Source organism: Lynx canadensis, chromosome B1 (assembly GCF_007474595.2).
Source record: "Lynx canadensis isolate LIC74 chromosome B1, mLynCan4.pri.v2, whole genome shotgun sequence".
In the NCBI taxonomy this organism is placed as follows: domain Eukaryota; kingdom Metazoa; phylum Chordata; class Mammalia; order Carnivora; family Felidae; genus Lynx; species Lynx canadensis.
Window position 1 is genome coordinate 40740 of NC_044306.2, and position 22314 is coordinate 63053.

The window sequence follows — 22314 nt, forward strand, 5'->3', positions numbered from 1 at the left end:
CTCAGGGAATCAGAGGAGACTGTTTATTTCACACCGGTGCTGGCCCAGTGGTACCACCTCCAAAGGCTGAGTACCCGGCTTGGGTCCTACTGATCTTTTATACATATCTGCTTCCAGATTGGACGGGACTAGTATAGTCAAGCTTCTGATTCCTGGCTGCTGGCTGATGCAAGAGACAAGCAAGGCTGCAGAAGCCAAAAGCATACAAGGGGACTATCCAGGCTCAGACATTGAGCTGGCCCTTTTTTTATTATCTGCTCTTACCGGCTTTCCCTCTCACTAGGATATGAGTTGGATTACATAAGAAATAAGTATGATCATCATTCTAAAACATCCTTCTTGATATAAACAAAACTTATAGTAAACATATAATGTGCCATTTGGAAACCACATCATAAGGAAATAAAACCCATGAGTACTTTTTTTACATTAAGTTTGATAGTTTCCATGCATCACTTGACCTAGTGATGACAAAAACCATGAGCTCTATGAAAGTGAGTTCTTGCTGCCCCTAAGTAACTGTTTCTAATGAATGATGCTAAAAAAGGTATAAATATTATCTAATAAGGCTTCCACGACACATGACACATTACGTGTAACATAAAAACCTTGTCCTGACTGTTGGCCTGTTGGTCTTTCATATCTCACACATGGTACACACTTCATAGATATCACTTCTTGAAAAGAAGCCTCATAAATTTCGTATTTGTATTTCCATTCTAAAAATACTGAAACAAGCTCACTGCAGTCGTACCATATGAAAACCACATCTGAAGAAAAAAATGGATATTGTATGTATGGTACCATAGCAAAAACTGAATACCAAAATAGGATATTCACTCACTCCCTTTCACTTACTCCGTCGTTCCAGGTCCATTAGACAACCTACATCCTGTATTTCAGCTTCTTTTTCCAGTGGGCCACGGGAACAGTGAAAACAGCAGCCAGGGCATTTTGACCCATCAGAGCCACCGGAAAACAAAAAAAGAAAAAAGTCTAAGTCACGCCAGGAACCACTTTCTGTGGTTACTGTGGACCCCCGCGAACTTCACCTATGCTCTGCCTGACTCTGGAAATATTCTAAGTGGCCATGAGGACCCAAGAGCCACTAGTCTGCCTGGAAAGGTTGGAGACGGTGTCTATGCTACTGAATTCCTATCCAGAACTTCCTAGGTTACTTCAGGAGCACGGGAAGTGCCACTGCCCCAAATGGGAATCTCAAGGGAAGCTTTCTAGGCCTGCCTGGAAAGGCTGCTGCTGGACTAGAAGCCGCTGAGAAGGTGGTGCGCACACTGAAAAACGACAACAAATTTTCTAAGTCCTGGGGGGCGGGGAGGGGCCGGGAACAACTTGTACCATCCCTGAACATTTGTACAAAAAGGACACAGGGAACTTGAAAATACAGTTGGAAACCTTAGCTCACAGCCAGCTCAGTCAAAAGATGACAAGAACGACGGGAAGCTGTTAGACTAGTCCTGTTAATATAACAAATGATCAATATCCTCACGGAGTGCACATGAAATTGGTGAAAATTGCTTAGGACCCAACAATATTTTCAAAATGTCACGAAGGCTGGGAAAGCACGGAGACCTCTAGCATGACCCTCACACAATACGGTTAAAAGGGAATGCATTCGGGATGTGCCCCCTGCTACCCACCCCCCCCCCCCGCCCCTCTGCCAGCCCTCCGCTGCTCCCGCTGGGTCGAGCCCGGGCACTCCCGTCCACTAGGACCGTTTCCCCCGGTGCACAGGACCCCCCACGTGGCAACCTCTAGGCTGCTCATTTTACTCACTCTCCCTTCGCGGTCGCCCGGCGTCTCCCTCCCGGTCTTTCTTCCCTCAAGTCGCCGCCCACTCGGCACTCGGCGACGGAACGGATGCCGTCTACGTCCTAGCAGCTCACTTTCCAGTGGGATATCGGGAATGTAGGCACACTCTGGCAGGTACGGCCGGGGGAACAGGTTTGGGGACAGAACAGCACGAGGTGTCACACAACGGGGTGGTCCCCTCCCCCAGCCCGGGGCCCAGGGGCCTCGCCCACAAGGTGACCGCGAATGGAAGGCCTGGCGACGGCAGGGCCTCACTGCAGGAGGATGAGAATGGCTCGGAGGTGGGTCTGGGAGAGGAATGGGGTCAGGCCAATATCAGGGCCAGGGGCGGAGGCGGCGGCCCCGGGGGTAGCAGGGCGTGGGGGGAACGTGAAGAGCAAGAACCCAGGTCCGAGGGAGGTCATGGCGTGGGCGGGGACTAGGGAGGGTGAGCAGAGACCAGGAGGAGTCGTCAGCGGAGGGGCGGGGCCGGTCAGGGCGTAACCAGCGTGGGGCGTGACTTAGGAAGGTGGGCAAAGACCAGGTTGGGCGTAAGCTAAAGGAAGGGGCCATCTTGGGGCGTGGCTAGCGCGGGACAGGGCCTAAGGAGGTGAGCAGAGGGAGGGGACGGAGACGTCCACTGAGGGGCGGGGCTGCTGTAGGACGTGACGAACGTGGGGCGGGGCATAGGGAGGGTGAGCGGGAACGGGACAAAAGCCGAGGGGTAGGGCCGGCGAGGACGTGAGCAGCGTGAGGCGGGGACTAAGGAGGTTGAACAGAGACCAGAAGGGGACCTAAGCGGAGGGGCGGAGCCAATGCAAGAGGTGGGCAGAGCGAGGAGGGGCCTAAGGGAGGGTTAGAGGAACCGGGGCGTCAGCGGAGGGGCGGGGCGTGTCTAGGACCTGTCCAGCGTGGGGCGCGGCCTTGTGAAGTTGAGCGGGGACGGGGCGTCAGCAGCGGGGCGACGCCGGCCACCGACGTGGCCAGCGTTGGGCGGGTCGCAGGGAAGGTAAGCAGGGAGGGTACCGTAGGGGAACAGGGCAGCGGGTGTAGGACGTAGCCAGCGTGGGGCGGGGCCTAGGGAGAAAGAGCGGGGAAGAAGCGTTTGCCAAGGGGCCGGGCCGGCGTAAAACGTGTCCAGCATGGGGCGGGGCTTAGGGAAGGTGTGCGAAGAGCGGGAAAGGCACGTCATCTGAGGGGCGAGGCCAGTGCTGGACGTGGCCCCATTGGGGCGGGGTCTTTGAAGGCGAGGAGCGTCCGGGCTGTTGGGGAGGGGTCACCCCCCGCTCCGCCCAACCCTCCGGATCCGCCCCTCCCTCCATCCCACGCGCCAGTAGGTTGGTTGCTCCTCTCGGTTTGGGGGTGTTTCCGGTCGGAGGGAGCTGGCTGGTATTTCCCTAACTGCCATGACTGTTTCGAGCAGTTCCAGGTGAGACTCCGAGCCCTGGAGCCTCTTGCACTGAACGCGCCGATGTGTCCCCATTAGGGTGACAAGTGTGTGTGTATCCCCTGTTGGCTGGACACACCGGGCTGCGAGCGCGGGTCTCACGGGACCACGGCGGCCGCGGCGGCCTCACTTGGCGCGGGATAATGGACCGAGCAGGGCAGGCAGGGTCTATGCTAGTGGCGGAGATCCGGCGGGATAGGCTGGACGTGGCCCAGAGCAGAGGGTGCTCAGCGGGAGGCTGAGTGTACGGGACTTGGGGAGAAGCGTGGTTGCCACCGGGAATCGCCTTGGGTCGTTAAGTCTTCGTTGTATTGCAGCTTCACGTTTTCTTGGGCGACTTCCAGAATTATCTGAAGATTTTTTTGGGGGGGAAGTATGGGATATTCTTTTCTTTTTGTTGTATTTAGAGAGTGCAAGTGGGGGAGGGGCAGAGGAAGGGACAGAATCCCAAGGAGGCTGCACATCCAGCGCCCAACTATGCAGCTCTGGATGCCAGACCCTGGGATGATGACCTAAGTCAAAGTCAAGAGTCTGATGCTCAACCCTCTGAACCACCCAGGCGCCCCGAGGTGTATAGATATTCTAATCACTGTTTTTATTTTAATGTTTTAAGTCGTTGGGATAATGAATGAGGCTTGTATAATTGGTACCATTTAGGAAGCGTATTTTGCTTTCAATTAATGAAAAAGTAATTTTTCAATATGTGAGGACATTGGATATCTGAGGGATGTTTCTTGTTTGCCATTGTTAACCTTAAAAACAAAACTGCCACGGGGCACCTGGGTGGCTCAGTCAGTGAGTGTCGGACCCCTGGATTTCAGCTCAGGCCTTGATGCTACTAGGGTCATGGGATTTAGCCGCAGATCAGGCTCCATGATGAGCGTGGAGATTGCTTGGATTCTCTCTCTCCCTATGCCCCTCTACCCTCCCCTGCTCGCTCGCTCGCTTTCTCCCTCTGTCTTAAAAAAAAAAAAAAAAAAAAAAAAAGTAGAACTGCCTGTTATTTTAGCAGCAACTGATGGGGTTATTTGGGAATGAATAAAAGAGAATTGCAATCCTGGACAAACAGGCTTTAGAAAAACTGTAGGGAAGCATGGGAAACAAGGGGAGGCTTGCTTTTTTAAGGAGAAAAGGGGTAATTTGGGAAGGTTGCTGTGAACAAAAAGTCCATTGGAGTAAACAGAGTTTGAAGTGTGGTGGCTTCTCACTGGCTGAACTGTTGTTCTGGGGGCTGAGGAAAATGTCTCTTTCTCCTGCTGGACTTGTGGAGTAGTATCCACGTGCAAGGCCAAGTCCCGGAAGGGTCCAGTCCCTCTTCCTGTTGGGTCTGCAATTGACTGTGTGTTCTAGGGTGTGAAAGTTTTCCCTGCCACATCTGCCCACTCCATTTTAGGGAGGTTTCCTATTACTAGGTTTCACACCATAAGCATTAAAAATCAGTAAGGAAATTAGATTTTCAAATTTCAGTAGCTTCATTTATACCTTTTTAAAGTTTTTATTTATTTATTTTGAGAGAGAGCATGAGCAGAGAGAGGGAAACAGAATCCCACGCAGGCTCTGCTATGTCAGCACAGAACCCAATGTGGGTCTGGAACTCATCATGAACTGTGAGATCATGATCTGAGCCAAGAAATCAGGACTTGGATGCTCAAACCACTGAGCCTCCCACATGCCCCAATGTACACTTCATAAACTTTAACATGAAAGTTTAACATGAAAGCGTTAACATCTCTTTTTTATATTTCCTTTGGAAAATGTGATCCTGGTTGGAATTTGGCAATACCTGATTCCAACCACTCATGCTGCATAACTTCTCAAAGATTATTTACAAGAGAAGACACTCTTCTGGCTTTCTTAAAACTTTTTTTTTAATTGTTTTAATGTTTATTTTTGAGAGTGAGCCACAGGGGAGGGACAGAGAGAAAGTCAGACAGGATGCGAAGCAGGCTCCATGCTGACATCAGAGAGCCCAACGTGGGGCTTAACCTCAGGAAACATGAGATCATGACCTGACCCGAAGTCAGATGCTTAACCAACTGAGCCACCCAGGTGCCCTCTTTCTCAAAACAATTTTAAGTTGATTTAATATTAGTATTTGAACTCAATTCAGAATTTGGAAGATATATTTCTTTTAGGTAACAGAACAGTAACCACTATGGAGTTCCTTAAAAAAGGGGACCCAGTGCTCCTCCAAGTCTCCAAATCTCCATTCCCCTGAGCTCAGCTTACTCCACTCAGACCTGCTGGGAAGTGGACTCTGATTAAGCAGCCAGGACTTTACACCATTGGTGGCTAAGTGGCCTTGACAGTTGGACTCTCTGTTTGCTTTTCTTTATCCCTCTCTGCTTACCTAGGAGTCCAGTGATAGAATTCTGTCTGTGACCCATCCAGCCTGCAGACCACCTTCTCCGTCAAATCTTCAATGTTTAGGTGTTTACATATGTACTTGAGAGTCTCCACATTACATGGAGTGAGTTTTCTTGGGTCTATGTGGAACACATATCCCTATGAGAAGCTGAGCCCATAAGGTAGGTATCTTGAGTAAAGCAAACTGTATACACAATGTCTTTGAGTCTCTGTTATCTTGTGCCCTTTTTTTTCCAGGAGAAAATTCCACCCTACATGAATAAGTATTGTTTATTATAATGGAAATAGTCTTAAACCACTTTTCATTAAGGTTACAAATTATTTCACGGGACACCTGGGTAGCTCAGTCGGTTGAGTGTGTGACTTTGGATCAGGTCATGATCTCGTGGTTCACAAGTTCAAGTCTGGCATCGGGCTCTGCTGACAGCTCAGAGCCTGGAGCCTGCTTCCAATTCTGTCTCCCTCTCTCTCTGCCCCTCCCCGACTCTCACTCTGTCTCTCAAAAATAAATAAATGTTACAACCTTTTTAAAAAATTATTTCACATAACTATGTGAATTTTGACTTCTGCATTGGCTTTTTCATGTGTGAATCTGCATGTTATCAAAACTCTCTGAAGAAAGAGCTCTGAACACATGGCTACAGAGCATACACACACAAACCACTGGTAGCGTTTGCTGAAATGTAATAGCTGGTCAGGCCTGGGGATTATTGATGCTTTAATAGCATGGAGAACAATGATGAGTGATGTCAGCTGACTCAACACATGACAAATCACATTGGTGATCTTTAAAGACTCAAAAGGATGACTGAACCTGATAGGTTGAAGACAGCATCTCCTCTCTCACCTGAATGACCATTGTCCTGTGACTGAATGTTAACACTCGACTGCATAACTGAGACAAAAATCAGGATGTCAGAACTTCAAGTGACCCACCACTCCTGTATTGAAACCTTGAGCCACTCTGCCTCTTCCTGACACCTGGACATAGCAGCTGTCTCTCAGTCATATTGAGCTTCCATCAAGGAAGCTTGCCTTTTCCATTAGAAGCCCTGTAGATATCAAAGATGCATAAAACATTGCAACATAAGAACTAGGATATCCTGGGAAATCTTTGGGAATTATATATCAACAGGGCAGAGCCTAGGGATTTGATATTCTCTAATTGTTTTCCAGATTGAACGCTGCTCATGTTCTGTCTGATAAACACTAATTATCTTGCACTGCTAAGTTAAAGGGCAGAAGGAACCACGGGCTCCTGGGTGGCTCAGGCAATTGAGCATGCCACTTTGGCTCAGGTCAAGATCTCATGGTTCGTGAGTATGAGCCCCATGTTGGGCTCTGTCCTGACAGCTTGGACCCTGGAGCCTGCTTTGGATTCTGTGTCTCTGCCCTTACCCTGGTCCCACTCTCTCTCTCTCTCAAAATAAACAAACCATTAAATAGTAATAATAATAATAATAATAATAATAATAATAAAAGGGATAGAAGGAACCAGCACTAGGAAGCCAACTATCAGACCCAATTTAAGTATCTCAGTCTTTTAACTTTAAGATTAGTGCCTGCCTTCTCCACTCTGCCTCAGGTATCATTGTATTGGGATAAATGCCAACCAGGCATATAAGGAGCTCTGTCTCAGTAATTGTATATTAATGCTTCTATCCATTTTCCTTTCAAAACAAGCTTCCATATTGTCTTTTGTTTCCTAAAAATTACACAAGCTGATTCTAATACTTTTTGCCAGTGATGAAAACAGCACAAAACAAATGATACTTAATAAATATTAAAACTTACGTTTTACCTGTCACCCAAGGGGTGTTACTGTGACTCTCTATCCCAGTGCCAACACCCACTTGCTAATTCACAGTCCTGTTTGGCTTGTCCCACCTCGGGCATTTGCACTTGTCTGTTTTTCTCTGTATGACTCTTCCTCTGATCTCCTCATGAATAATTGCCACTATCATTTCTCTACTTTCTCAGAACCACATTCTCTGAACACGTTTTTAAAACAACTTTTGTTTTCTAACAACAAATATTTTCAGGATTTATTCAACTATGCCATATTTACAACTGTGCCTTGGGGCCCCTGGGTGGCTAAGTCAGTTAAGTGTCTGACTTCAGCTCAGGTCATGATCTCACAGTCTGTGGGTTCAAACCCCATGTAGGGCTGTGTGCTGACCGCTCAGAGCCGGGAGCCTCTTCCAATTCTGTGTCTCCCTCTCTCCCTGCCCGCCCTCTCTCTTTCTCTCTCTTTCACAAATAAATACACATTAACAAAAAAAAAAAGTGTGCCTACAAGTTAAAGAGGGGAAACTCTTCTATCTGTTTTTTGGATTTTTTTTCTTATAGAGATCTTTGTAAGTTTTTATTCCTGTATAATTTATCAACATTCTGGGTCTTGAATCCATATGTCTGACCCCAGTGCCCCTGCCATTCTGCAGAATGGATGCCGTGTTAGCAGGCATGAAAACTACAGTAATCTTATTGTCCATTTCCATCAGAGTTCTTGGGTGACCAAATGCATTGTCAATGAGCAGTGACATTTTGAAAAGGATTTTTTTTCTGAGCAGTAGGTCTCAACAGTGGGCTTAAATACTCAGCAAACTACGTTTTAAAAAGATGCGCTATCATCCAGCCTTTGTTGTCTGTTGATGGAGCTCAGCCAGGGTAGACTTAGTATAATTCTTAAGGGCCCCAGGATTTTCAGGATGGTACATGGGCGTTGGCTTCAACTTAGTCACCAGCCACCTTAGCTCCTAACAAGAGAGTCAGTCTGTCCTTTGCAGTTTGAAACCAGCCACTGACTTCTCTCTGGCTATGAAAGTCCTGGATGGCATCTTCTTCCGACAGAAGGCTTCCAGTAGATTTTCCAACTTAAAAGCTGTTGGTCGGTGCAGCCACCAGCATGAATTGTCTCAGCCAGATCCTCTGGGTAACTGGCTGCAGCTTCTGTATCAGCACTCGCTGCCTCACCTTGCAGTTTTATGTTATGGAGACGACTGCTTTTCCTTACTCCCACCAACCATCCTCTGCTCGCATCAGATGTTTTTCTGAAGTTTCTTCACCTCCCTCATCCTTCAGAGAATTAATTGAAGAGAGTCAGGGCCTTGCTCTGGATTGGGCTTTGGCTTAAGGGAATCGTGACCTTCTATACAGACCACACAAACCTTCTTCATATCTACAATAGGTCTGTTTCAGTTCACTTTCTTTTTTTTTAATGTGTATTTATTTTTGAGATAGAGACAGAGCACGAGCAGAGGAGGGGCAGAGAGAGAGACACACACACAAAATCCTAAGCAGGCTCCAGACTCTCAGCTGTCAGCACAGAGCCCGACACGGGGCCGGATCCCATGAACCGTGAGATCGTGACCTGAGCCGAAGTCGGACGCTTAACCGACTGAGCCACCCAGGCTCCCCTCACTTCACATTCTTATCACCCATGTGTCCACCGGACTTGCACTTTTAATTTCCTTCAAGGACTCTTCCTTTGCATTCACAGCTTGGCTGACTTTTTGGCACAAGACACCTAGCTTTCAGCCTGTCTCTGCTTTCAGCGTGCCTTTCTCACGAAGCTCATTCATTTCTAGCTCTTGATTTAACGTGACAGACCGTGAACACTTAGGAGGCCGGTGTACGGCTGTCTCATGGAAAAGAGGCCCAAGGAGAGGAGAAGGGGGACAGCTGGGGGGTGGAGCAGTCAGAATACACACAACACTTGCTGATTAAGGTAGCCCACACCTATGGGCACAGCTCGTGGCACCCCAAAACAATTGCAATAGTAACATCAAAGATCACTGAGCACAGACCACAGTAACAAATATGATAATGAAAATGTTTTAAATATTGTGAGAATTCCCAAAATGTGACACAGAGATAATGTGAGCAATTGCCCTTGGAAAAATGGCACCGATCCACATGGCGTTGCCACACACCTTTGTAAAAAGCAGTATCTGTAAAGCACAATACAACAAAGTGTGCCTGCCTGTAGTTAAGACCTGGAGGAGAAGAGGTTCTGTATTCTTCTGGGCCCAGGCCACCACCTTCAGCAGCCCCCTCCTCTTCATCTCCAGGCAAGCAAATGAAATCCTAGAGCAGACCCTTCCTCTTCTCCAAGTCAGATTTAGTTGACATCCTACCGACTGCCATGCTCTACACGCACAAAATAGGATAGGTTCCATGAATAAATTATACCTTCAATGTTCATTTTCCCATACATAGGATGTGTTTCAACTATTTTTGAATAATACGAAACAGTATATACGTCTTAGGATCTGTCTTCATATATAAAAGAATAAATTACTTGTGAAGAAAACTCAGGCAATCTATTTTCATTTCAGGCACAGGCATTTGGTTCCCAAAAGAACAGTTTGTCCCTTTTTTCTTCTTAATGTGTTTGTATCAAATATAAAAGTGAACCTATAGTAACTCTCAAAAGGGAGCATTATTTTTACAGCGGGAATTTAAGGTAATCAGGTTCTCGTTTCCCTGGTTCTCTGACACGTTCCTGTCTTGCCAGCCTCGTCACACTGCACCATCCTTGAGACAATGAGGGCTTCTGCTTATCAGAAAGGAGTGTCTGCGGTAGGGGACTGTGGACCAGGCTTGTGCCACACAGAGAGTGGAGCTCTATTAGAGAGTAAAAAGGATACGTGGTCAGATCCTGCGTTGTTTAAGGGCTCATGTAGAAGAGATCATTTAAAGAAATTTTTAAAAAACAAGAAAACTTTGTGTACAGAATGTCAAAGGATATATCTTTTAGGAAAACTTGTAGAAAATACAGATGTTTTAGTCAGTTTCCTATAAACTTATTTGAGCAAAGCCTTAGGACTCCCCATGGAGTCCTATTAGAGCACTATTAGAGACTTTTCCCCCCTCCCCTGGTAACAGAACTTGTGTAAAATTGCTGAGAGAAGCCAAACCATTTGTGTCCCAGGGGCTGAGAGCAAACTACAGTCAGGTGAGTTGGGTGGACTGGACGGGGAGGCAGGCTAGTGGATTTCTGAAGATGATGGCAGGTCTAAAGGCCCTACTTGCAAGGCCAGTGAGAAAGCAGGGAAGAAGTTAAAGCTGGAGAGTGTTGGGAATGAAATTTGTGCTTGTAAGTGATATTAGCCCCACCCAGCAGCCTCTGGAGAGGGGAGTGGTTGCTGGAGGTTGAGCTCTAGAATCACTCTTGAACACTGGAGACCAACCTCCAGGCTGGTGAGAGCTTCCATCTGCTGGAGGGTAATCCTGCCCGCCTCCATGGGGACTGATGGATCCTGCCCTGGGGACCCTTCTGGACCTCACCCCGTGTACCTCTTCATCTGACTGTTCATCCTTGTAATAAGCCAGTAAAACTGAGTAAAGTGTTTTCCTAAATTCTAGGAGTCATTCTAGAAAATTGCCAAGTCTAATTTGAGGGATTGTGGGAACCCTTGAATCCACAATGCTCTCGGCAGAAAATGTGGGCAGCTGGGCACTACATTTATGGTTGGCATCTGGAGTAGAGGAAGTCTCATGGGACTAAGACTTTGAACTTGTGGGATCTGATAGGAAGATGGTGTCAGAATGAACTGAATCCTTGGACACCCAGGCAATGTCAGAACATTAGTTGTTGGGGTGAAGAAAACTATTTATACGAATTTTTAGATTTTGAGAAATCCATGACTGTTGTCTGTCACAGGGTGTTGGTCGGTAAGTGGGTGGACGACATGGACGTATAAGGGAGGTAAGAGGGCAGAACTAACAAAATATGCTTTTTTGTCTCAGATGTTATTGAGCACGAGCCATGTAACCAGGCATTGGGACAGGTCCCGTGTATGCAGTTGGAATAAAGTTGCTTTTTTTTTTTGGTCCTGCATGCATGCAGAAAAGAGTGCATGGGGATTGAGGTGGGCAGTAAAAGGGATGGAATTAGGGGCTGATAGACTTTAAGTGGTGTCAGTGGATGAGCGGGAAAGGGAGAGGCTCTGATTGCTGGAGGGATCTCCGGTTCTTCATCTGACAGGGCATTCCTGGTAAGACCTGGCAGGGGGCTATACCACTTAAGAGGACGATGTTTAGAAATCTGAGTTTGGGAAACAGAACACAACTGAAATCCTAGCTGTATCATTCCTTAGCCATGTACTTTCCTCATCTTGCTGAAGTTTCCTGAAACTGTGTCATGTGTCCATGTCATTCTGGGCTGCAATAATAAAATACCACACATTGGTGGCTTAAACAACCGACATTTGTTTTTCACAGTTCTGGAGCCTGGGAACTCCCAAGACCAAGGTGTCAGCAGATTCAGTATCCTTGATGTGCCTGCCTTCTCACTGGGTCCTAACTTGGTAGAGAGAGAGAGCTGTGGTGTGTTCCTCTAAGAATTACTCCAGTCCCTTCATCGGGGACCTCCTCTCAAGACCTCATCTAAACCTAATTGCCTCTCAAAACGCCCCACCTCCAGGTACCATCACATGGGGAATTAGGGCTTTGACATACGGACTTGGGTGAGGCTGGAGGGGACACTGCCATCCGGTCCATAACAGTGACTGTACTGAAAACAGCAGGATCTATTCTGAGGATTAGTTAAGTGAATGTTCTTAAGTTTCCAAGCAGAGAGTCCTATTATTAAACTTTGAATTTGTCTTCCTTATTTTTTGGACTCCAGGTGTAAGGAGGTGAGTTATGTCTACTTTTGTTTGTGATACAATATCATTTTTCCGTGAAATACATTTAAGTACAAACAAAATTTTGGTAAGAATTCAGACTTTACCAATATGTTTAAATATACGATTTATGAAATGCTGGGGTGTCATTTGTGGTGATGACTAATATACGACAATATTCCAGTTACAACTTTACTAAAATGTCAGATTGAACAAATATATTCCCTCATAAAACAAAACCTCTGCATTGTACATTTTCTAAGTCAGGCACTTTTAGGTTTGGGGTTCAGGGAGGGAATTAAATATCCCTATGAAAAAGTTGGCAGTTAACTTAGAAATAATGATTTTCATTGCCTCGTATGAAAATAAAAAAGAATATTCCTATCTTATTGACGAGCAGCGGTAGCCAAAGCCTTGTCACTTCTGATCCAAGCAGAAGTGAGAGCTCCCGCAATTGTCTCAGGGCATGTGGCGTGTTCTTGTAGGGGGAGCTGGGGGTTGCATGCAGGCACATCAGGGATTCATGACCAGGGGGTCTGGGAATTGTGGGTAAGACTGGAGTCTCTTGGCTTCTCTCTCCTTGCCCAGCTTTTCCTGCATATGGTTTGCACTCTCTGTGAGTGGAAATCCGGAGGAAGAGACGTGGTGGCCGAACCCTTGATGATGCAAGTGCAGGTGGGTGGATATGCGATCCTTCTCCTGAATGATGCCTCTGTTGCCTGTGGCTGGGAAGGCTTCTCTTGGCCCAAGTCTTCTAAGTGCATCCAGGCAGTTTTCAAGGGTCTGGGTTCTAGTTCATTGTTGCCAGGACGCGCGGATACTTTTTGTTGGCCAGGGATGGATCAGGAAGAAGTCTCCTTTCCAGCATTTACACCAGTGCATCTCATGCTCCTTAAGGATGTCCTTGCAGAAAAGAAACATGCACAGTTTTCCTTCCTCGTGCAGTGTATGGGCTTGGTTGGGGGGTGATTTACCCGTGGGCCATGGTAGTGGCTGCAGTGACCTCGGCACGTGGTGACAGGTGATAGAGATGAGCAAGACCAGCAGTTTACGCTCCACTGAGGAGGCGGGCCTTTGAGCAGGTCAGCTCTGCAGTTTTCCAGAGAGTACAGGAAACTTTTGTGTGAGAGAAGAAATCAGCCATCATTTCTTTTCCCCTCAGTTTTAAGCTTACTAAAGGTTTGGTAACATACACTTGACTAATCTGGAAACTTCCAAAGATGACTAAATCCTCTTTACTACCCTTATCCCTTTTCACCCATTTTCCCTCGTTATAATTAAACTTTTTAAAATTGGAAATCTGAAACAGTGCCTAGGGAGTATTTTTCAAAAAATTAACTCTGTATTTGGCAGAATGTGGGTAAAACTAGAGTCAAATTTAGAATCCTGTTGCAATTTTAGAAGGATTGGAGAGGCTACAAGTAATCGAGAGGATTCTATTGCCTTTCAACAGAAACAACAGGATTACCATAGGGAGGATTGATGCAGTCATCATTGTTGTTAAGAATGGAGAGCTCACTGCAGGAGAGATCACTGTGGGGCCATCCTTCGGACGAGCCATCTCAGGAGCCCCTAACCGGACCGCAGGACCTGTCTGCCCTGATACCTTATAAAGAACAAGTGAGTTTGTAACATGAGAGGTGTGACTTGCTGACCTCAAGTTCTGCATGAGAGTTGTTCATCCTGCAGAATGCTGGGCATTGCTTCATAGGTGTCTACCTTTAATGTTTATATACCTACATTTGTACGTATGAAGTGTTTGCTGTAAAAGACGCAACTGCACATTACCTCATTGGAACTCCCAGTACATATATATATATAGGTGGGTGTGTGTGTATGTATATCTGCGTGTGTGTGTGTGTGTGTGTGTGTGTGTATACATACATATACACACATACAAATATATTTTTTTCTTTTTTTAGTAATTTCTACAGTGAGCATGGGGCGCAAACTCATAACCCTGAGGCCAAGAGTCACATGCTCTTCCAACTGAGCCAGCCAGGTGCTTCTCACTACTATTTACTATTTAACCTAGGTTATAATCACCACCCAGGACATCAAAATTGCCAGCTTACTGGAAAATTTCCAGGTTATTTCCTATTGACATTCCTTTATGATAAAGTAATTGTGTGTGTATTTCTGTTTGAATGTGTCTGAAGGGCAGGAGGCAGATCGGCAGAGTAGAACATTTGATTTGAACCACAAATGGAGTCAGTTTTCTATACATACAGCTCCCCCATCTGCTATCACTATCATGTGACAGCTGCCCCCTAGGGATTGTTCAGCCTGGCCCTACTGAAACAATATCTGATATTTTAGGAATCTGTGACCTACAAAGATGTAGCTGTAGACTTTACCCAGGAAGAGTGGGCCCTGATGGACACATCCCAGAGAATGCTGTACAGAGATGTGACGCTGGAAAACATTAGTCATCTGGTCTCTGTGGGTGAGTCGGTCACATCTGTTCATTCATCCATCCATCCTTCCATATATCTATCCATCTTTTTGTTTATTAACGTTGTATCCAGGAGAGCTTCCACATATTCTAATATAGCTGTCTGCTCTGATATTTTTTTGTAGCATTTCTGAATACTAGATGGAATTTGTAACTTTCTTTACTTTCATCATGTGTGTTACATGATAATTTGAATACAGACTTCTTGGCCACAAGTGTGTATCTACTGCACTTTCTCCAAGACACAGAACGATGCTGGGAATACAGTGCATATTTTTTGAATGAATAAATAAACATCCTAAATATTTTTCTGTCCTAAGCAGTGTGGGAATGGTGAGCACGGTAGAAAATATAACATCTTGTATCACTTTCCACATAAAACTCCACAGAATATTCTGGTGGAGCTTATGTGTATTGTATTCCTTTGAAAATAGTGTTAATCCCCTTGTGAGAACATTTAATTCCTTCTGGATGCAAACACTAAGCCTTCTGCTCTCTCTCAGCTTGGGCAGGAGCATCAGCAACCAGAGATCATACTGTCTTTGGGTGCAGTGTCAGGCTGAGAGCCTTTATCAATGTTTTTAGTGTTCAAGGTGTTATTCTCTGGGCTGTTCTTCCACACTCATGTTCTTCCTCAGCTGCCTGTACAGCAGTATATCAGGTGCTGGTCTCAGCACGGAACTGCAAATTCACATACCATTCTCCATTGATATAGGGTGTCATTTCTTCAGATCAGATGTGATCTCCCCGTGGGAGCAAAGAGGGGAGCTGTGGAGGGAAGAAAGAGGACCGCCCCAAGGCTGGAGTCCAGGTGAGCTGCAGACATGCGCTCAGTATGAGAAGGCTAGTGAGTAAGCAGGGTCTTATTGATGTCAGTGCAGATTTCCTTGAGTGAACGACAGCTTCAGAAACTGTGAGTGGCCAGTGAGACAGCATTCCTCAGATTGTGTCATTATTTCTCCCACATCAGTTTCTCTTCATATACCTGTACTTACATTTCACCTCAGGCAAGCAATGTTCCTGTCCTCGTTGGAGGTGAAATTTCACATTGTGGTCTGTGTCATGATTTCTAGTGTCTTTCTTTTAGGATTTCCACTCTGATATTCTCTGCAACAGCCCATCATTATTTTATTTTTCTTTAACTTAAACATTGAGTTTTGTTCTAACTGATACTGTTCTAAATTGTATGTCTATTCACCAGTATTCTCCTCAATTTCACATTATTTGGTCATGTGTGCTTACCTGGTCTTGTGAGCTTGTCAACACTTTAATTCCCCTAGTCTACTCAAGGTGTTTCTCAGGTTTATTTCTTTTTTTCCTCAATTATTTTAGGCATGGAAAAAAGCCATAACAAGCAAGAAATAATATCTATGCAAGATATCTACATGAAGGACCCACCTAACTGCTGGACAATAGTAAGTGTCATGAGGAGGAACCTTGCCTATTCATGTTCAAGGCCTGGGTGGAGCCTATGTCATCAGTTGTAGAATCACATAACAATTAGTATAAGTACCTTCTCACAGAATGTGATTGACAATTTAAATCTGGGGAAGAAATTAGCCTGGATTTAAGCTATAATTGTTCTGAGAAATGGATAATTGCATAACCATGGTTTATTGGCATGACACATAATGATATCTTCAAAAACACTCAGCCCTCCAATAAAGATGCTACCAAGGGTAAAAATGTTTGTGCATGTCAGTGATGAACACCCCATGTGCATGTAAGTGATCTGGGGAAGGTTTTAGTTGGAGATTACCACTGAATGGCCAGCCTGGAATTCATAGGTAGAGAACTGGGTGTATGCATGTTTGGGAGAAGTCCTATAACAGTCTCTCATCTCTTTCCCAACAGCAGAAACGTCATGCAGGAGAAGACCTCTCTGTATATAGTGGGTATGAAGTTTTCATTCACACCTACACACTTACGCAACATATCTTAACTGACACTGGACACAAACCATATAAGTGTAATGAATGTGGAAAACACTTCACCCGAAACGCAAACCTTCATACCCACAAAATAAGTCACACAGGAGAGAATCCATTTGTTTGTAATCAGTGTGGGAGGCGCTTCAGGTATTTTTCATCTTTAACTAGACATAAGCGAATTCATACTGGAGAGAAGCCTTATGAATGTCATCTATGTGGGAAAGCCTTTGTTCGTAGTTCCCTTAAACAACATCAGAGAACACACACTGGAGAGAAACCATATACATGTCCTCTATGTGGAAAAGGCTTCGTTACAAGGTCTAATCTTCGAGAGCATGAGAGAACTCACAGTGGAGAGAAACCATATACATGTCATCATTGTGGAAAAGCCTTTGTTCAAAGCTCTTGTCTTAGAAAACATGAGAGAACTCACAGTGGAGAGAAACCATATAAATGTCATCTATGTGGAAAAGCCTTTGTTACAAGCTCTAATCTTCGAGACCACGAGAGGACTCACACTGGCGAGAAACCATATAAATGTCATCTGTGTGGAAAAGCCTTTGTTCAAAGCTCTTGTCTTAGAAAACATGAGAAAACTCACACTGGTGAGAAACCATATACATGTCATCTATGTGGAAAATCCTTTGTTCAAAACTCTTATCTTCGAGAACATGAGAGAACTCACACTGGAGAGAAACCATATAAATGTCATCTATGTGGGAAAGCCTTTGTTCGAAGCTCTTGTCTTAGAAGACATGAGAGAATTCACATTGGAGAGGACCCATATACATGTCATCTGTGTGGAAAAGCCTTTGTTACAAATTCTGATCTTAGTAAACACAAGAAAACTCACACTGGACAGAAACCATATACATGTCGTCTATGTGGAAAAGCCTTTGATCATACCTCTTGTCTTAGAAGACACGAGAAAACTCACAGTAGTGAGAAACCATATACATGTCATCTATGTGGAAAAGCCTTTGTTCAAGGCTCTAATCTTCGAAAACATGAGAGAACACACTGGTGAGAAGACATGATTGTCATCTGTGTGAAAAAGCCTTTGTTCAAAGCTCTTGGTTTAGGACACATGAGAAAACACACTAGAGAGAAACCATAAACATGTCATCTATGTGGAAAAGTCTTTGATATAAGCTCTGATCTTAGAGACCATAATGGAATTCACTCTAATTCTAGTGAATTCACATGGAAGTGCCTTCAGCCACATTACTAATATGAAACCAGCCAGAGGACTCATGTGGGGGAAGTTCCATGGTCATATTCATTACAGAAATGTCTTCATTTTTAACTCCTCCTTACACAACATGAGTAAACTACATTTGGAGGAACCCTATATTTATAATCAAGGAGGAAGACACATTAGCTGGTCTCTGGTCATAGGTAGCACAAGAACATCCAGTATGAATACTAATCTAATCTCCTATAAGTGGGAATTTACACAGGAAAATCTTTATAGATGGAGTCACTGTAGGAGAATAACAGAAAAATTAATGCTGGAGAAGTTATTGTTACATGCATGGAAAAAAACTTGACTAGTAGAAAATCTATTGTAGGCAAGTGAAGCTTCACACTCTGTATTATAGTAAACGAATGGCAGCCTAAGTGATTTTTAATTCCTTAGTCAACATGTAGTTTCCCACACTGTATATATGGCATTACTAAAATCAGATGAAAGGTTAGACTTTGCATTAGAAATCCCTGACTAGGAAAAACATTTATCAATAAAGTCTTAACACACAATTTAGACATTTATTTATAATTCTGCCTAACAGCCTATTATTATAAAAATGTAAGAAGGGTAGCATTGTGACATCATCTGGCAGTTCTAAATTCAGAATTTTGTAACTTTTTTTTTTTTTTTGGTTCTTGGAACTGCATATGAGGCAAACTTGTTGCTGAAAAAGCCATTATGTTGGTCAGGGTCCTATTTTTCATGCAGCAATAGTAATTATGATGATTGGATTCAACTAGAAAGTGTCTTTGAATATTAACTGAAAAACATAGAACACAAGATGATGCGTCATTACTACATATCGTTAACCACGTATGTAGGTCGTAATGATGAATTAAAGATTCTTACATAGATAGTTTGTGACCGAACCCTGTATAAATTTTCATTTTAAAATGCCATTATTGAAACAAAGAAGGGTATTACCTAACAATAAGGGGGTCTATTCAACAACAGGATATAACATCTGTAAATATTCATGCGCTCAACATAGGAGCACCTACATATATAAAACAAATACGAACAGATGTCAAGGGAGAGACAGTTATGCAGTAGAAGGGGGATGTTAATACACACTTTCATCAATGAACGAATCATCCGGACAAAAATCAGATAACATCTACCGTAAGTGACACGTTAGATGAGATGGACTTCACAGAGGTACACCGCACACTTCATCCCAAAGCAGCAGAACAACATACTCTTGGCAAGCTTCCATGAGACATTCTCCAGAATTGGTCATAGTTACTGCCTGTTAGTAGCAATGAGTAATTTTTTTTTTCTCTTTTACCCAAGCCATGTAATTGCCCCTCTTCCTCTTTCTCCTATAAAGCCCTTGCTTTCACCCCACAGATAGGACACTTTTCTGGTTACTGCTGGAATCGGTGCTCCCCAAACTGCAAATCTTTAATCCCAAGTAAACACTCATCTGCCTCTCGTTGCAGCTCTTGTTTTCAGGTGGCAATGGGGACAAGTAATGTTTCTTTTCCTTTCTTGGCCAGGCGCTACAGAGCGTGACCTGGGAGAGCTGACTTTGGAAGGAACTCTCTATTCTGGCTCTCCCAGTTTTCAGGATCCAACCCGCAGCTCCAGAATGAGTGTGATCACTCTGCCACTGCCTCAAAAGGTGCCATCATAGGCCACCAAACGATTGAAGAAAAATAATAGTTTAAAAAAAAACTGTTAATATTTATTCATTTTGGAGAGGGAGAAGGAGAGAGAGCATGAGCAGGGGAGGGACAAGAGGGGGAGAGAAAAAATCCAAGCAGGCTCTGCGCTGTCAGTGCAGAGCCCGATGTGAGGCTCAAACTCACGAACTGAGATCATGACCTAAGCCAAAATCAAGAGTCAGATGCTCACTCGACTGAGCCACCCAGGCGCCCCTCCATTACATGTTTTGATGACTGCCCAGCAACGGTGTGTTCGAACTCAACAACTCAGCCACTCATAGCCCCCATCACTGGTGCACACAGATTTCCCCATCTCTGAACCATTCAGACCCTGGATTCCAGTTTCACACTGGTCAGGATCTGGCCTTTCCTTCACCACGGCCCTAACAATTCTCACAGGCCTGATGCCACGATGCTACTTTCCCTTCTCCCAGGCTCCCCAGTGGCCTGTGGGCCTGTAGTGGACTCGCTGGTGCTCCGGGGTTTGAACTGTTGCCAGGCAGACCTTGCTTTTCACCTCCTGCATGCACTGATCCCACGGTGAACAAAACGCCCTCGACACACACACGCAATCTGATAACATGTTCTGACAATCACATGTAGACCTTCCACCCTGACCACACTCTCAACAGACACAATAATGGCCAACACCCCCACAGTCAGACAATGCAGGGACACACAACTGTATACAGATCATATGACTATATACTTTCTGACCACACAGAATTGGTGACACACATATAGTCATCATATAAAGGGAATCTGGCTGTGCATGTGTGTTTTGGTGTTGAGGCGTTTCACATGTTGCCATCAACATGACAACCCAGGGCTTAGAGGGGAGAGGCTCAAGGCACAGAATGTGTGCTGATGCCCATCAGAGCCTGGCAGTGCTCGTTCTTGGTATATTGTGTAAGAGGCAGGTGGAGCCTAAGGATCTGCATACTAAGTGTTTGATACAAACATATCAGCCAAAAAAAAAATTTGGGGGGTAGAAAAAAATGCAGAAAATTTAGCCAGGGTCCCGTGAGAATGCATGAAGGATTCAGTATGAGTCCAAACTGTCAGCTGAGGATTTTTCCTCAGAAGATTCATATTGCTCTTAAAACTTGCATATAAATGTTGTATACCTATAAATACTGAAGCATTCTTTGCGTTAAAATATTTCAAGTAGGGGTAACCTGGATGGCTCGGTCGGTTAAGTGTCCAACTTTGGCTCAGGTCATGACCTCACAGTTAGTGGGTTCGAGCCCCACATTGGGCTCTGCACTGGCAGTTTGGAGCCTGGAATCTGCTTCGGATTCTGTGTCTCCCTCTCTCTACCCCGCACCTGCTTGTGCAGGCTCGCTCGCTCGCTCTCTCTCCCAAAAATAAATTTAAAAAAATAAAATACTTGGCGTGCCTGGGTGACTAAGTCGGTTAAGCGTCCGACTTCGGCTCAGGTCATGATCTCACGGTTCATGAGTTCGAGCCCCACTGACAACTCAGAGCCTGAAGCCTGCAGCCTGCTTTGAATTCTGTGTCTCCCTCTCTCTCTGCCCCACCCCCGCTTGTGCTCTGTCTCTCACAAATGAATAAACGTTAAAAAAATTTAAATAGAAATAAAAAATGTTTGGAGTAAAAGAAGTTCAGTTTCTGCCATGACTGAGTAGATTTTATTGGTCTTACCCATAAAAAGCAACATCAAAACCTGATTAAAATATACAGATCTTTGAAGATTTGTCATGTTACCTGTTTAAACAGGAGTTTTTGAGGTACAATCCATGAGACTAGGGAAATCCAATGAGATGACTGGCACATCCACACTGGATTTTCTACTGAGGCAATTGAAAATTAGCGGGGTGGGAGAATGAAATTCCAGGAAAAAAGATGGAGCCTTTCTGGGCTTGGTAGAAATAAGTTTGAATTTTGTGCATGCAAAATAGTGGGGCTTTTGCTTCCAGATAAGGTGTGAGTAGAGGTGGAATAACAGTAGAAATTAAATATTCACTTAAAAGGTGTATTTGTTAAAGTCTAAAACGTTGTGGAACCAGAAAGGATTACCTGAACTGAGATTCCACCCGGGTAAAAGCCTTCGTTAGTGGAGGTGAGATCACCAGACATTTCCACACCTGAAGAAATTGCTTAGTGTGGACACTGACAGTCTCAGGGAGAAAGACATCACCAGGGAAGAAAAACAAGCTGATAGGCACATAGACTGTCGTGGCAGCTTGAAATCAGCAAGAGTCCCCCCAAACGGGGCTGCTTTTCTTTACAGGCTATTAGGTCGGGACTGGCAAGAAAGGTGGTGTAATACAATCCCATGGTTTTGGGAGATTACTTCCAACAGCAGGAAGACATCTGCAGTGATTTTAGAAGAATGAACGTGAAGGCATGAAGGTCAGATTCACTCCAATCAAAGTGGCAACACAGGCAGAGTGCATTCCGATTACCGAATGGGGAAAATGTGATGTGTCCCAATTCTATCTGCCTAAGGAAGGGGATAGTCACCATCTCTATGTAAAACAACATCAGTGCCAGCGTCTCCCTTTTAGAAGATCTCAGAGCAGCGCCCTGCCGGCTCACTCGGTGGAGCATGCAACTCTTGACCTCGGGGTTGTGAGTTCAAGCCCCATGTTGGAAATCAAGATTACTGAAAAGTAAAATCTTCAAAAAGAAGGAGAAAAAGGAGAAGGAGGAGGAGGAGAAGAAGAGGAAGAAGAAAATCTCAGGTATACAAGAAAAAAAGTAAGGAAACGTGATGGGGGGTGGGGGTAAAGGACA

At 44.8% G+C, this 22314-nt stretch overlaps 1 protein-coding gene across 5 annotated transcripts; it reads left to right on the forward strand.

Moving 5' to 3' along the window:
* The first annotated feature begins 1919 nt into the window (after window positions 1-1919).
* On the forward strand, window positions 1920-19554 carry LOC115511708 (zinc finger protein 501-like). Of its 5 annotated transcripts, none has more exons than XM_032592789.1 (8): window positions 5298-5784; window positions 11849-12050; window positions 12841-12927; window positions 13706-13872; window positions 14572-14698; window positions 15423-15518; window positions 16040-16122; window positions 16562-19554. In XM_032592789.1, the coding sequence occupies exons 4-8, from the start codon at window positions 13735-13737 to the stop codon at window positions 17663-17665; spliced, it is 1548 nt and encodes a 515-aa protein (XP_032448680.1). In that variant the 5' UTR covers window positions 5298-5784; window positions 11849-12050; window positions 12841-12927; window positions 13706-13734; the 3' UTR covers window positions 17666-19554. The 5 variants fall into 5 exon arrangements, with proteins under 5 accessions (XP_030167875.1, XP_030167876.1, XP_032448680.1 ...); XM_032592791.1 differs by lacking the exon at window positions 5298-5784 and having other exon boundaries at window positions 10478-12050; window positions 16562-16602; window positions 19387-19554; XM_030312015.1 differs by lacking the exons at window positions 5298-5784; window positions 11849-12050 and adding an exon at window positions 1920-1944.
* Window positions 19555-22314: the final 2760 nt, after the last annotated feature.